This window comes from Myxocyprinus asiaticus, chromosome 27 (genome assembly GCF_019703515.2).
Source record: "Myxocyprinus asiaticus isolate MX2 ecotype Aquarium Trade chromosome 27, UBuf_Myxa_2, whole genome shotgun sequence".
NCBI lineage: Eukaryota > Metazoa > Chordata > Actinopteri > Cypriniformes > Catostomidae > Myxocyprinus > Myxocyprinus asiaticus.
In genome coordinates, this window is record NC_059370.1 from 36,759,587 (window position 1) to 36,775,556 (window position 15,970).

At 36.7% G+C, this 15,970-nt stretch overlaps 2 protein-coding genes across 3 annotated transcripts; one reads left to right on the forward strand and one right to left on the reverse strand.

Annotated features, from left to right (window-relative positions):
• The first annotated feature begins 728 nt into the window (after positions 1 to 728).
• Positions 729 to 2,346, forward strand: LOC127418194 (uncharacterized). Its single transcript, XM_051658643.1, has 5 exons — positions 729 to 897; positions 1,237 to 1,395; positions 1,473 to 1,572; positions 1,712 to 1,842; positions 1,962 to 2,346. Exons 1-5 carry the CDS (start codon positions 844 to 846, stop codon positions 2,253 to 2,255), a joined length of 738 nt encoding a protein of 245 aa, XP_051514603.1. The 5' UTR covers positions 729 to 843; the 3' UTR covers positions 2,256 to 2,346.
• A 141-nt stretch (positions 2,347 to 2,487) lies between these two features.
• On the reverse strand, positions 2,488 to 9,913 carry LOC127418195 (uncharacterized). 2 transcript variants are annotated; one of them, XM_051658644.1, is made up of 8 exons: positions 9,796 to 9,913; positions 6,359 to 6,459; positions 6,178 to 6,261; positions 6,042 to 6,098; positions 5,797 to 5,877; positions 5,439 to 5,537; positions 5,138 to 5,338; positions 2,488 to 4,709 (listed from the first exon to the last, which is right to left on the reverse strand). In XM_051658644.1, exons 2-8 carry the CDS (start codon positions 6,455 to 6,457, stop codon positions 4,668 to 4,670), a joined length of 663 nt encoding a protein of 220 aa, XP_051514604.1. In that variant the 5' UTR covers positions 6,458 to 6,459; positions 9,796 to 9,913; the 3' UTR covers positions 2,488 to 4,667. The 2 variants fall into 2 exon arrangements, with proteins under 2 accessions (XP_051514604.1, XP_051514605.1); XM_051658645.1 differs by lacking the exon at positions 5,439 to 5,537.
• Positions 9,914 to 15,970: the final 6,057 nt, after the last annotated feature.

Here is a 15,970-nt window from a genome sequence, read left to right on the forward strand (position 1 = left end):
TTATTTAATACAGGAGTTTCACAATTTGAGTTGAATTACTGAAATAAATGAACTTTTACACGACATTCTAATTTATTGAGATGCACCTGTATGCCTTGGTTCAAATGCGAAAATGCATTGCACTATACTCGCATCTCAATTGATTATTTTGGTTGCAAGCAGGGACTCTACAATCCACATTCATTTCCGGATGAGCAGAGATGACGCTGTAGTACTCTTCAAAATAAAAGTCACAACCAAAAAAAAAAAACAACAACAACATTTTACAAGAGACCTAACCAAACACTAGTCTTGAAATGTATAACTGGATAAATGTCACTTTTTGAAAGTATATAGTGAAAGCTTAGCTGGTATGGGGTACTGAAGTTTTCTGTTATGTCCTTATTATATTGCATGGTCTGTCATTTTCTGAAGAGTCCCCCATTGCTCCAGGTACTTTTTATAGCCCTCCACTAATTTAATATCTAATTAATACCAATAAACAATTTCAATAGCTTTAATTTATATTCTACACTAGGTATTTATCTTCATTTATTATTTGATTTTCTCACATTTAATTAATTTGAAGAATTATATTAACAGAATGCGCACACGTACACTTTTACTTTGACACTTTTAAGCTCCCGTCATTTCGCTTACTGTTTCTTGCTTCTTTCTTGCGTCACTGTAAACAGGAAGTAAAATTAAATTCCACAGAATGATATTATTGGTCAAACGGGCAGGAGGCGTGTAAGAATCATCCTCGATGATTGGCTGCGCTCTTTAACGTCTGAAACTTCCATTGCGCGCTATCCGTCCTCAAAATAACATCAACATAGCAAGATTGCAGAATAAAGTTTCACAATGTCGTTACGAGGCATTTTAAAGGTTATACATCACACTCACTTTGGGTCATTGGTAAGCCTGACATTGAATTAAGATGTTAAACTGTGGCGCATTCATGTATTGCTAGTAGCCTAAATGTTCTGTAAATGCCTTAACCATCTTATGTCATGCATGCGAACCAATAGTTAGTTGAATGTCGTTGTTGCATCTCATATTGCATGACATAAATACATTTATTAAATGTGAATGTGGGTTTCTGCATGCAATTTTGTGATGCTACTTTTCAGCAAGGAAAATTAACAGTCAAACTTGGAAAACTAATACTTAACATACCTTGTCATTTAAAATATGAAATGATGTAGTGCATTTAAACTATTAAAATGTAATAACACTATCTTATCTTATTTGCAGCCATCACTTGTCCTTGCAAGCAAAGTTTGTCAGAAAATCCCAGCCGCTCACACACGCTTCAGTAGCAGCAGTTCAGAGGGCATCAGCCGGTATCCAGTGCCAAACAGGAAGAATCTGCCTTTTGATATTGTGGAATTGATGGAGGAGGTCGAACAGAAGGTAAGATATCCACAAATCCACATTAATGGCATTTTTGTGCCTCTGAATCAGTAGTAATACAAGATGCTCATCCACAGGGAGGGTTCCTGCCCAATGTCTTCAAAGTTCTTGCCCATCGTCCTGCAGAGTTTCGGGCTTTCTTCTCTTATTACAATGCCCTCATGAACAAGGAAAGTGGTAAGGCTTTTTCTTCATGCATGATGGTAGCTAGTGGCTTCTCTTATAATTAAATTAATGCACATGCATGGTTTCATTGAGAATCAGATGTTTATTAACCAGTTGTTTATAATTCTGCAACATGTTATGTTTGTAACAGGTGGTCTGTCAAAAGCGGACCGGGAACTGATCGTTGTCGCAACCAGTGCTTACAATCACTGCCTGTATTGTGTAGTATCTCACAGTGCGCTGCACCGCATCTATTCCAAAAACCCCATGCTGGCTGACCAGGTGCCTGAAATTTTATCAGAACACAATGTGAAATTTGACAAATGTTGAAACTCTTTCACTGCGCTTCCCACCACCACTGAGAATGAGTGGGCTTATAATTTACTTATCTTGCCCCACAGGTGGTAGTTAATTACAAGGTTGCAGAGCTAACTTCCCGTGAGCGAGCCATGCTTGATTTTGCAATGACAGTCTGCAGAAGCGAAACAATAAATGAAGACCATTTCAGCACCCTGGACACTCATGGTTTTGACCGAGAAGATGTTTGGGACATTGCTGCCATTGCTGCCTTCTTTGCGATGTCCAATCGCTTGGCTCACCTGACTGATATGAGACCTAATGCAGAATTCTATGAAATGGGTAGAGTGCCAAGAGACAAAGCAAAAGCCTCTGATGGGCAGCTGATCGGAGAATAGACTCGTATCAGGCTCTGGATCAAAGTTACAATGTTTTATGTGCAAAGATATTTCTAGACTGTGAAATAAATACATGCCTTGTAAAATCTCACCGCTTGTGCCTTATCTGACACTTTTACTGCTGTATGCACATAGTATTGTGATTCATATTAAAATACAATGGCACCCAAAGAAAATACTACAGGTCATTTAACCTAAAATCCCTTTAGTCACTTTTTGGTACTTTTTGTATTTCGTTCGTTGTTTCTTTGTCGATCCTTACCAAGTTGGAAGTACTCTTTGGCTTTTCCTTTACTTGTATTTGTTAGACTTTATTTATTAGCAGGAGAGAGAGAATGTAAATCTCCAATTGCATAAATGCTGTCCTTAATAAAATAAAATAAAATAAAAAGGTGGACCAATGCACAATTGCATTTGGAGCCATGTTTGCATGAACGGCTCCAATGTGATCTGGTCTTCATGTCATAATCCATTGTATTTTACTTTTCAATCAACATTTTATAGTTGCACATCTTTATGACATGTGAACACTTTCTAATGCCTTTACTGGGAGTTATCCCTGTCAAATAAGTTTTATAGCAGTTGATCAAAATGTACAGAGTAGTTGAGGGGTAATTTGACCTGTTCCTCTATACTGGTTTGTTTTAGTTAATGTATTTTAGGATTGCTTCAGATAACATAGTGTTTCAGTGAGATGAGAGTGTAACTGGTCCTGCTGGACCTGCTCCAAGCGAGACTGAACCGGTGTCGCCGGCATGGGAGGTGGCTGTGCTAACGAGGAGGCTAAAGGCTACAGCCTTTAAAGTCATTTGCTAGTGCGCCTCTTTAGGCCAAGGGAGTGAGGTTTACGCACTGCACATCTTTCACGTACCAGCTGGCTCCTGTTACATCAGCACTCTTGACTTTATTCTAAATTCTGAATTTCTTTTGAGCATCTCTATCATAGATCATTATCATATTGCAGAACCCAACCGTTTTAGATTTCAGACAGATTCTATTGGTCTTTTATTGATTGCAATCCATCAAGACTCAGAAGAAACAAAGCCTCCTAAAACCATAAAACATTTTCTTCTGTTTCAGAGCTGAGGTGGTGTGTTGATGTTGATATGCAGTGCTTTTTATACATGCAAGGTTACATATGTATATTCATCAGAAAGTGTAACTTTTGTCCCATCTGTCGTCAAACAAAACATGAATCCAATCACCCTGTTTTCAAGAGTTAATTGTCCTTAATAGAGATTAATATGCTTAATACATCAATACCTTGGTTGTGCAAACCCTTTGTTTAAGAGATAACTCTTCAAATGTTGGTCTTTTCACTAAAAGTCTTTAAAACGGCTGAAGACACATATTTTCCATGAGCACTTGACTATACACTCATATACAGTATATATCTCTTGGATATACAATCCTCTGAATACTATCTATCTTGGATAGTATTTTTCTGATGCAACTGAAACTTTGTAATGCAGCATGTACTACTTTTCGTACTACCGTTTCCTTTAGATGAATCGCTTATGTTGTTTTATTCCTCTTTTGTAAGTCACTTTGGATAAAAATGTCAGCCAGATGAATAAATGCCAATTTAAAAGCACATGCTGAATAATATTTGATGGGATTTTACATGAATATTTACTGTCAACAAATGTAATCACTGCAAAAGATGTGCGGACTAGTGGTTGAGAAAATAATACCCTTTAGTACATAGGAAATACATTTCGGTCTTGTCTGAGACCATAAGCTCAGACCTACATCCAGACCAAGAAATTACATTTTGAAACCCCAAGACCAAGAGATCTCTGCTAATGAGGCAAAAACATTACTATAAAAACCAATAATAACCGGAAAACAATGGATCTTACTCAGAGTAGTGCCATCTTTTTAGTGCCATTTTTGACAGGAATAACAAAAGAGGCTGTAAGGGATAGAATTACAGACTTTCAATAGGTTGTACTGTTTTTTAAAGTGTTTTAGGTAAAAAAAGAAACATCTTTCCAAAAACTTTCAGTAGATAAAAAACCCCGCCAGAAAACACAAGTTGTGGGAAATTCAAAGTGATCTAGAAGCTTTACAGAGCTTTATACAGTGCATGTCATTGAAGAGACTAAGTCAACAGTGTCTCTCACAGTCTTGTGATTGTTGTGTGTTATCACAAAATGTATTTAATAACACACAACAATCACAGAATTAGTATTAATAAATGGTGTAAAAAAAATTGTTCATAAATGTATAACCAAGAAAATAATACAAAAAGTAGCACTGGTTTGTGTTCCATTTGCCTTTAACCTATAAAATGTGTACGCATAAAACTTCACCACCCACAGGCTCTTTGCCATCTCATTTCAGTGTTCACTTGTAAATATACCTTTCTTCTTACATCACATGTTGATGGATTTGCGGCTGAAATCTAGTTCATCTTCTAGTCCTCGTCTCTGGGGTGGAGAGCACACAGGCCTGTAAATACATTTAGAATTTTTTTGTGAGAATATATATTACTTTATGTGAATATAAATAAAGATTTCAATTTTACATACACATCATATGAGACTATTCAGATGTTTAATGCAGGTGTTTTTCTGAGGTTTCTTGGGATGTACAGCATGGGTAAGTGTTCTTTATGTTTAGTGTGTTGTGATTCAAAACAGATATATTGTGATGTTTTACTTGCTTGTTTCTCATTCATCTGCACTGACTTGCTTAGTTTCATAGTAAGCAAAGACTGCGATGCACTGTTTGTTTTTGGGCTGGTTATTTTGTAACGTGGTTAGTAAAATCATCATTTGGTTCTCGAATTAGTGGAAAAGCGGTCAGACTCGGTAATAAGATCGCTCCTCAGTTTCCCCGGCTGAACCCCCGCTATGGCACGACAGCCTAATAATTACCTCGTAGGCTGGTGGAGGTGACGTTGGGAGTTGATTGAAGTTTGCTGGAGGTGCAGTCGGGACGGGTCCGTAGTTTGCTGGCATCATGTACAGGACTGAACTACCAGGTTGTGGCAATGCAGAGGGGTCCAGTTGGCCCACAAACACAATATTGTTAACAGGCAAATTTGTGTTCATGTAACTGACCATGGTACTTCTTGGCTGAGAGAGAGAGAGAGAGAGAGACAGAGAACTGACATGACATGTTTATCATACATGTGATCTTATTTCATCTGATTCAGTGTGTCTTGATGAGTGTTACCTTTGGCCTGCAGCAGCAGGAACAAGATGATGAGGCAATGATAATAGAGAAGATTATGACCAGAACATCGCAGACCACAAGGACAACAAAACTCACACCCTAAGTCAGCATTAGACACAGGAAGATTAATAAGCATGAAGTGGTTGCTTGGTCTAAACAGTACAAAAGAAAAATGAGCAATGAGCTAAAAAGCTTTGCACTGCTGTAACACAAGCAATTATACACTTTTCTTGTAAATACTCTGAAAACAATGAGGGAAGGGAACAAAGAACAGGTATGCAAATACTTGGTCAAAAGACAAGAAGCTTTCAAAGTAAAAGACATGTCAAATTTCAACATGAACACACACACCACTTACCCAACGTAATATAAAGTTAATGCGGAGGGAGGTAGCAGCTGCTGCAATGTTTATATAGTTGAGAATTTGTGCGAATTTGACCTACAATTAAGAAGATCTGGTTAAACAGTTCTCATAAAATGCTGCTTAAATATAAATTGCATAATAATAATAATAATTATTATTATTATTAATAACACATCCTTCTCAAGTTCCAATAAGTCTTATTCAAATATAAAAAAATGAGATGTCAAATTCAGACTAACCAGACACGGTTTACGTATGCATGCAGCCGAGACTGTTACAACTCCAGTTAAAATAAACTGCAGAAAAAAAAAAGGATTTTAATTCAGCATTTGTTCACAGCACAATGTAGTGCTGATATTGAAATTAATGACTTACAAAGACTGATGACAAGGAAAGGAACCAAAAGATTTGCCAGCTTGTAAAACCGAGTCCCACTAAAGCCGTCAATATTTCCAAAACCTGTAAGACAAAAACATAAGATGCTGTCCATTTCTTCATACACCCTGAAAACATATGCACTTTAAAGGAAAATCCCTTGTAGAACCATGTTGTTTACCCCAAACACCATTTGCTTGATTTTCAGGAATTTTGAAACTGCACATTGCTGCTGCTGATAAACTGCAGAAGCTATCATCACATCAGAGGAGTTTGGCATGTCTGTGAAAATACAGAGAAGATCATGTTTATACACATATTCTTCCTGTGAGCCAAGTGCTATGAAACCAAGTGTTACTCTTCATTTTTGTTTTCAAAGCTGAGAATTAAGTAATATAGGATAGAATCAATTTATGTATTTATTTGATCATCATTTAGAAAAAATGTTTATCCAAACAATTCACATACAACTTATGTGTGTTTGGCTACAGAACAGAAAAAGACAGTGGCACCCTTATCTGTACAAAGAGTATGTACACAAGGTAATTTTTTGCAACACCAGCATTTCAACAAAGTTTGCAGGCAGAGGGTGTGTAAGATTGGGAAAATGTCTAACAATAATGTTGCTCTGATCAGGATTTTTTCAGGTGATCCTAATTATTTTTTAAGATATCATGGCCCCGAAGATGGCAGCACAACAGTCTAGAAAATACAGAGATAAAGTCAAGCAAGATCCTGTGAAATATCAGGAGTACCTTGCAAGAGAAAAGATACAGAAAAAGAAAAGAGACAGGAAAGCTTAAAACAATCTCCCAGCTTTCAAAACAGGAAAAAAGACATAAATGCCAACAATGGAAAGTTAACCAACGAAATAAAAGAGCCAGTGATAGGAGAAGACTGGAAATACAGACGTAATTAGCAAGCAACAGCCCCCTGAGTCTCCAGTAGACCAGCGACAGGGACAGATGCTCAACGTTTCCAAGAATGTCCTGAATGTTCAAGTGCACATCATAAAACACCTCACAAACAAGGACGGAAAAAAGTGAAGGCAAACAGAACAAAAGTCTATCGTGACCTTAGTGCAATCCAAAAGAAGCTAGAAGAATCTCAGAGAAAGATGGCTTTCCCAGCAGCTTTCTAATTTGGAGTCGCCAAAGCTGAAAACTAAAACACAAATGCAGCTTAAACCAAAGGCCCTAAGGAGGACATTGCTCTTTCATAATATTATTTTGTTGCTGCTCAGATATTTTATGTTAGCTTTTATGTTATCATTTTGGCAATAATTTTCTGTTGAGGCACATTTTCAAGTTATTAGCCTATGGATAGAGTTGTAGTTCATTGCCTGGTGCCTTGTATTTGAATTTCGCTTACCATTGTATTGTTTTAATGTTGGCGTTATTAAGAGGCCTGGGTAGCTCAGCAAGTACTGATGCTGACTACCACCCCTGGAGTCACGAGTTCAAAATCCAGGGTGTGCTGAGTGACTCCAGCCAGGTCTCCTAAGCAACCAAATTGGCCCGGTTGCTAGGGAGCGTACAGTCACATGGGGTAACCTCATCGTGGTTGCGATTAAGTGGTTCTCGCTCTCAATGGGGCGCATGGTAATTTGTGAGTGGATCGCGGAGAGTAGCATGAGCCTCCACATACTGTGAGTCTCTGCGGCGTCACACACAGCAAGCCACGTGATAAGATGCGCAGACTGACGGTTTCAGAAGCGGAGGCAACTGAGACTTGTCCTCCGCCACCCAGATTGAGGTGAGTAACCATGCCACCACGAGGACCTAGTAAGTAGTGGGAATTGGGCATTCCAAAATTGGGGAGAAAAAGGGATAAAATAAAAAATAATTAAATAAATGTTGGTGTTATTAAATTTGATTCTCTGACACCACATTTTTCCTTCCCATGGGCTACTTTTATGTTAAGTGTGTCTCTGTTTTAATCCATTTTTTATGCACCACGTTACTAACTATTGTCATCACCAACACTTTATGTCATTACCGAAACACTTATCACATTACCATCATGACACTTATTTTTCTGTAAAAGTTTTGCTTAAACTGTTTGTATCCTCACCATTTTGCTTTCACACAAATTACTTCATGGGCTAATTGCCACTCCATCAATAAGAAACACCAGAAGGGGATTTTCTGCAAAAATGTATTTTTCAACGTTGTGATGGTAATGATCTTTTGCTGGGGTACATCGGAAAAAAAAGCTAAAATATTATAATTCTATAAAGGATAGGCCAGCATTAGATCTTTACTTCATAACATGTAAATATTGTTTAGGCAACATGAAAAAAACAGCATTAGTAATTTCATTTCTCAAAAGTTTAAGCAGTCAGATGTGCCCCCAATTGGAGAATCACCCTAACATGATTTTAGTGTGATAAAATCGCTTACTTACCGTTTCTGTGCAAAGTTATTTCAAATTTTACAACTTGATTGCCATGACAGCATAACTTCGTAAACCCTGTAATGAACCTGGAATATTTCTTTAACTGAATTTCTCTGTTAAAGTAATAGCTGTTGCCGAGTTTTTGCTGACAAAAAAATAAAAAAAAATAAAAACTGTAGGTTGATATTCAAAAATTATAGTGAAGAAAAAATATTCATTTTTAAAATGAAAATTATTTTAATAGGAATAATAAAAAGTGCCATTAAACTTAACCACACCAGACCCATGCCTCAAGAGTCCCCGCGGCAAGCCCTACTGAGGGGGCCCCGCATTCTAACACAGCCTGGGCCCCGTTGGGGCGGCCCTAAGTGACAGTTTTGATATGTAATCATCGCCACTATTTAATTTAATTATTATTATTCATTATTTTTTATTTATTTATATTTTATATACCAGTGTATTGTATTATAATATATAAATATTGTATATTAAATTATTTTATTTATAGTTCCTCGTCTTTTCATTATGGTGGATGTTTGTTTGTTTTAGTTCCTGTTTCACGTTCCCACTTGAGAACACACATTCTCGTGTGAGGACAACATTTGCAGATTAAAAAGGTTCTTCTTCTAATGTAATTTGCTCGGAAGTCATTTAATAAAGCTGTCTGACTTAAATCCCATCTTAACCCGCTTAATTATTGTGATACCTATGCCCGGCGGATACTCGGAGAGCAGGTCAATGTCAGAGAAAGTTCAGCAAGAGCAAGTTCAATCTTGTCAATAAAAATAACAAAAACAAAATAAATTAAAAAACAGTTCTCCGCCTCACAACCTCACTCGTGGGAGCAACACAATTTAAATAAGCCACAAAACAACAGTAAAGCCACAGCACAACATTAACAAAAATAAATAAAAATAAATATTTATAAAAGTGTCCCTACTATACTCTGGACAACGCAAAGGCTACTTGACTTCCCAGAACTCTTATTATTGCACAACTTCATCAACATTTGACAATGATAACAACAAGCCAAATGTTTCAAATCAATTTGTATTCAATAAGAAATTCCTACCATACAGTACATGGAGTCTCTTTTGTTTAGATTTATGCGATGGAAACGCGTTTACCAGAGCACAGCCACATGGCTTAAATTCAGAATTTGCCTTCTAACTTACCATCAAAAATCAAAATTAGCAAATGAATCAATAGAGAATACTTTACCTTGAAGCAGATGTTACTCTTGTCTTAGGTCTTGTCATTTTCACTTTCACTTTTATTCATTTTATCTTCGCGATTAAACTACAGAGATGGAAACGTCAGTCTGTGATATGGAGCTAAAATCATGACTTAAGTATTTGAAGCATAAAAGCATGTTGAATAGCTCTAATCGAAAAAATAAATGCATAGTATTATCAGTGCTTGCATTTAAATATCGTTTTATTTACAGTGCTTGCATTTTGGGAGGCTGAATTTTAACAAAGTTGTATTTTTAAGCATTCAATATTTCATTTGGAAACATTTCACTACTAATTTCATTATTAAAAATTCAATAATTAATATTCACCTTCCAAAGTTCATTTCCAAAATATTGAGTTCGTTTGAAACTATAATATAGATTTTTCGACAGGTAAAATTCAGCCCGTTACATTTCACTTAGCAAAATTTGCTTCCTCAAATTCAGTGGTTCAAATTCGATTGGAAATTTAACCTTCCACATCCGGGAACTGTAGGAAATGCAGCAGATTATCGATGCACAATCTCAACCTGATGTTATTCGTTCTCAGCAGTAGGTGGTGGAATTCAACTAGGTGTTGACTGCTGAAGACCAAAGCTGCAGGTAGAGAGAACAGCCGTGTATGTTTTGATAGTTTGTTTTTCAAAATTGTTTGTGGGTAGAAAATAGATAAATATTTGATTTGCTCATGTTGGTGGGCACGAAACGGGCCTTTACACTGATTGGTCAACCCGACATCAGTTCCTCAATGCCGTGCAACAGAATAATTATCCACCGCTGCTCAACTTTTAATGCAACTACATATTATCTCTCACTCATCAAACAACCGACACATTGTCCAGGTTCTTACATAACTCAGATGTTTGAAGCGCTGATTGTTGGTAGGCATTATAATGTAGTAGGGTGCCCAGTCCCTAAATTGGAAGTTTTTGTTGTTGTCTCATTTCATTTTTCCATGGCTGGGTTTCCCGAGGCACTATAAAACATTAGTATCACTACAGTAGCCTACAGTAGCCTACTTAATCTCTACGGTGTGTTTCCCAAAAAGCATAGCTATAGTAACATAAAACTTTGTAAATTAATGAGGGCTTTGAACCGCTCTAAAGTCATAAGTGCAACTTAAATGTATCTTTCTCACATTTTTCACAGTTTATCAGAGAATAAGGAGCATTTAATAACTTATAATATATTTGGATCATTGGAAAGCCATAGCCAGAAACAAGACTTTGGGTGTGCCAAGGGAAAATTGTGTTCAAGCACTAAAGCACAAAAAAGTGAAATGTTTTGTAACTTTAACAATTGTCTTTCACAAATGTAACCATTTTTTAGCGCTAAATTTATTTTCTATTAGCCCCATGTTACATTATAATTAATTTATTAGCCTAAACAAATTAATGGCACTTTTTTCAATGGAGTTGGTAGGCTTGTACATATTAGGCTTAATATTTAGTAATAAAATTTGAGTTATTTTAGAATGTTACCCATTTATTTTCCAAAATCCAGAAGACAAATGCACAGGTAAATGAAGGGACAATTTTTATCATACTGACAAGAAGTACTACCAGGTTTTACATTCAATGATTCAAAAACTTCATTTAGGAAAGGCAATAAATGTGTGATGCATTTTATGAAATAGAAAAATGACAATACCATGTGCATTCAGTTTCCAGCAAAAGCAGCATACTTTTGGCAACATTAGAGACACTTATTAGGATTCACATAGTGTGCGTTCACATACATGCATTTCTATCATTAATCTCTATAAAGTTAAGCATCAATCTGAAACCCCATCTTACCAAAGTCATCATTATTTAATTAAATACTGTGATCATTAACCTTTGACATCTCAACAAGGTTATTTATAATTTCCAAGCTTGTCAGTATTTCTGCATTATTGTCATGTTGAGAAGACAAACTCCTGGATATATTAGCCAAGGTTTCAGCGGTGGACCTGACAGCTCCCGTAATGAAGCATTTAAGTTTTACTTTAAAACGAGCGATCTAAGTGCCATTTTGGGAAACAGGCGTTACTCTTTGTTACAATTTTCCCCTGTCTAGGGCTAGGGAGGGAAAGAGTAACAAGGTAAAAATAAATCGATAAATGGCGTTAGAAATTAATTTCTAGTCTCTGGCCCCAGCACAATACACACAAATAAGCAACAGTCAGCTCAAATATTGAGTTGTTTATTTTGTATAACAATAATAGGAATATCATAAACTTCAAGAGGGGATATAAGCCAAAATAACAGACAAAGAATGTTCTCAAGAGGGAAATGATAACTTACCTAAAATGAAACAAAAGATAAAAACCACACTTCCCTGTCTCCTCTATGAATAAACAGGAGAAGAAAGGAGTGGTGGTGGTGTAGTGGACTAAAGCACTGAACTGGTAAGCAGAAGGTTGTTGGTTCAATCCCCACAGCCACCACCATTGTGTCCTTGAACAAGGTACTTAACTCCAGGTTGCTCCAGGGGGATTGTCCCTGTAATCAGGGCACTGTAAATTGCTTTGGATAAAAGTGTCTGCCAAATATAAAAACATTCATTAAATAAATCTGCACCCACCTCCCCACTAAATTTCCCAATATAATAAACAAATCTTCTAACAAAAGACTAGTTCTTCCACAGAGATGCTTATTGTTATAGCCTGGTAACTTCTAAACAACACTTTGTTATCTGATAAAGTGATAAAAGCCTGTGCACCTCATAAGAGCTGCCAGCCAATAGAATGGATTTTCTGAAATCTCTTGCAGATTTCATACCATCTGAGACTGAGACTAACCCTTAGCATTGGCCAAATTAAATTCACCTTCCAACATTGACTTACTTGTTTAGTGTTTTACAAGAACAGAAACTAAAACAGAGTGCAAAATAATCAATCCCATTGAAATACCACATACCACATTTTGAAATAATGATGATGATACTTTTATTACTATTAATATTCATGTTCAGATAAATTCTAGCCATTTCTGAAAATCAAACACAAAGAACATGCATTTTCCTATTTCCTGCTTTGTAGTAACACTACAAGAATAAATACAACCATTTTAATACATATTTTAATTAACATTTATTACACATTAAAGGTGCAATATGTAACAATTTTCACGTAATATTCGCTTTTTTTTTCTTTTTTTTTTTTTTGCCAATGTGTGAACGGCTTGTAACGCAACTTAAAAAATGAGCCCTTCCCAGACTTCCTAGGTTGCCTATTAAAGCCTGTAGACTGATTTTCATACGAAGGGAGCGGGTCACTTTTGCCGGGAAAATCCAAAGCATGTGACGTTTATGCATGCTCCTGAGAGCCTTGCCTCAGTAATAGCTTCTCTTATGCGTCAACAGACAGTCTGCAAATCTAAGTAACGTTATCTTAGAGATGGAATCCAGCAAACGGCCGGCTCCCAGCACAACACCGACTCCAACATAAACTCATACATAAACAAGAAACATGTTGAATTCAGTGTTACTGTGTCAAAGTTCCACATCTTTAAGCTTGTTCTCTTCAAGTAAAGCTTAAGACTCACACGCATGACTTGTCGGGCAACCAATAACATTTTGCATTTTATTTGATCGCCTCTCAATTTCTCCTGCTCTTGTTTTGGTGTACAGCTCATTAAATTATGGATTTCGTCTCGAGTGTGGTTGTGTGAGGGGGTGCGGCGCAGGGCGCAGAGGGAACATTACCTCCACCTAGAAGACGTGTCCGAGATTTTGCGATAGCAAAATAGATATCAGAAGCAGTTTTTTGTTGCAACGCTGTCAATATGCTACACTTAGATTTTCACATTATCGCTCACATGTGAATGGGTTCAAATTTCTAATCACAGGTTTTTAATTGCAGATGTGAGAGCACTGCACAGTGAGCCTTGTTTCCCAAAAGCCAGGTAATCTGAATGTATGCGATGTGAATCATAAGGGGCTCTCACGTTGTCCAAAAATTTTTGTCTGGAAACTGAACAAATACATACAGAACAGGATATTAAAATGACGGACATCAGTATTGAACTATTCATAGACTTGTCGAAATATGGATAAATCATCTGGTTAGAGTTTAGTGTACTGTGTACTTGTAGACTTACTGCCATTATGCATCATGCAATTTGTTACTGCCTTGTAAAATCAATATGCAAGCCAATTTGAACCAGACATTGGAGGAAGAATGAAGAGGAGGAGGATGAAGAGAGAGAGAGAAGGGATCTCTCATTGCACACTCTCACTCTAATCTCCTCTGTTAACCATATTTTAATGATTTATTAAGGCATATTTAAGTATTAAACTGCGTGGTCACATTACTCACAATGTCTTAATCTGTTTAATAATAATAGATGTTATTCATAATAATAATAATAGGCTAATAATAATACACACACACATATATATATATATATATATATATATATATATATATATATATATATATATATATATATATATATATATAAAAATGGATAAATAGATCAAATAAAATCAGAGAGAGCAGAAAAATGTCAATGGCTGGGTTTCCCGATAATACTGCAACTTAAGCTTTTACGATCATCTTATCTAATGCCCTGGAGAGAATATGTGATCACAGATAACCCATTATACACAGTGAGAAGGTCAGCATCTAGTTAAACTCGTTCAGATATATATTAAAGATTCAATAATTTACACAAAAAACACAAAATTCCCATACACATGCATTCTTACAACAAATAATGAATTTTAAAACACTTCCCCTTATCCAGACAAACAAGACCCCACCATGGTGTCTGAAGGGAGTGGATGACTGTATCAGTGCTGTCCCGTGCGAACTAGTTGCTCTTTTTTCAACGGTGTCCATGCGCTCTCCCAGCCACGGCACCCAGAAATTAGGACACACTTGCACTTGGAGTATAACCACTTGGATAAAGAGCACCGCTGCCTCTGAGGGTCCAGGCATAGACAAATTCAGCCAGCTCATTCATCCCCCTATCTAGCTATCTTCATCGTTTCAGGCGACCGAAAACATCCCCACTTTTTGTGAGCTTTAAGTCTAAGTTAATCACACATCACAACTCTCCTCTTTTCAAATCCACACTCTTTTTATTCCTTTCCTATCGACTCTTGCTTCCCAAATCCAAATTGGATACAGGTGAGTTTAATGAAGTTCCCGTCCACTCAAGGGGGAGGGGATTGGAGAAACTCTGCATACAGAATTACCTGAGCTACCTAGAACTCACAAGTAAAAAAAATGTCCAAGTATGATGAGAAATCCCCCAATTTCATTACAATATGTAGTTGCAATAAAAGTTGAGCACCGGTGGATAATTATCCTGTTGCACGGCATTGAGGAACTGATGATGGCGTGGGTTGATGACGTGGGTTTTCCAATCAGTGGAAAGGCCCATTTCATGCCCACCCACATGTGCAAATCAAATATCTATCTATTTTTAAACTATTAAAACGTACACGGCTGTTCTCTCTACCTGTAGCTTCAGCAGTCAACACCCGATCGAATTGCACCACCTACTGCTGAGAACGAATAGCATCAGTTTGAGATTGTGCATCGGTAATCTGCTGCTTTTCCTGCAGTTCCCGGATGTGGATGGCTGAATTTCCAATCGAATTTGAACCACTGAATTTGAGGAAGCGAATTTTGCTAAGCGAAATATAACGGGCTAAATTTTATCTATTGAAAAATCTAGATTGTATTTTCAAATGAACTGAATATTTTGGAAATTAACTTTGAATATTTGAATATTTATTATTGAATTTTTAATAATGAAATTAGTTGTGAAATGTTTCCAAATGAAATATTCAATGCTTAAAAATACAAATTGTAAATTCAACACATTTAACTGCAAGCACTGATAATACAATGCATTTATTTTTTCGATCAGAGCAATTCAAAATGCTTTTATGCTTCAAATACTTAAGTCATGATTTTAGCTCCATACTGTGACTCGGACTCGAGTCGCACTTAAGTAGCAAAAAAAAATAATAATAATTTAACTTGCGACTCGACCTGGTAAGCAATTGACTTGAGACTTGACATACATATCAAATGGCATACGCATCAAAAGTGGAATGAAACAGCGCTATTCGCTGCCTGATTCATGGACAAAGGAGCCAGAGCGCAGTGCAGATGCGTTTACGCGTCTCTCGGACCTGTCTCGAGCTCTCAACATCACATCTCAC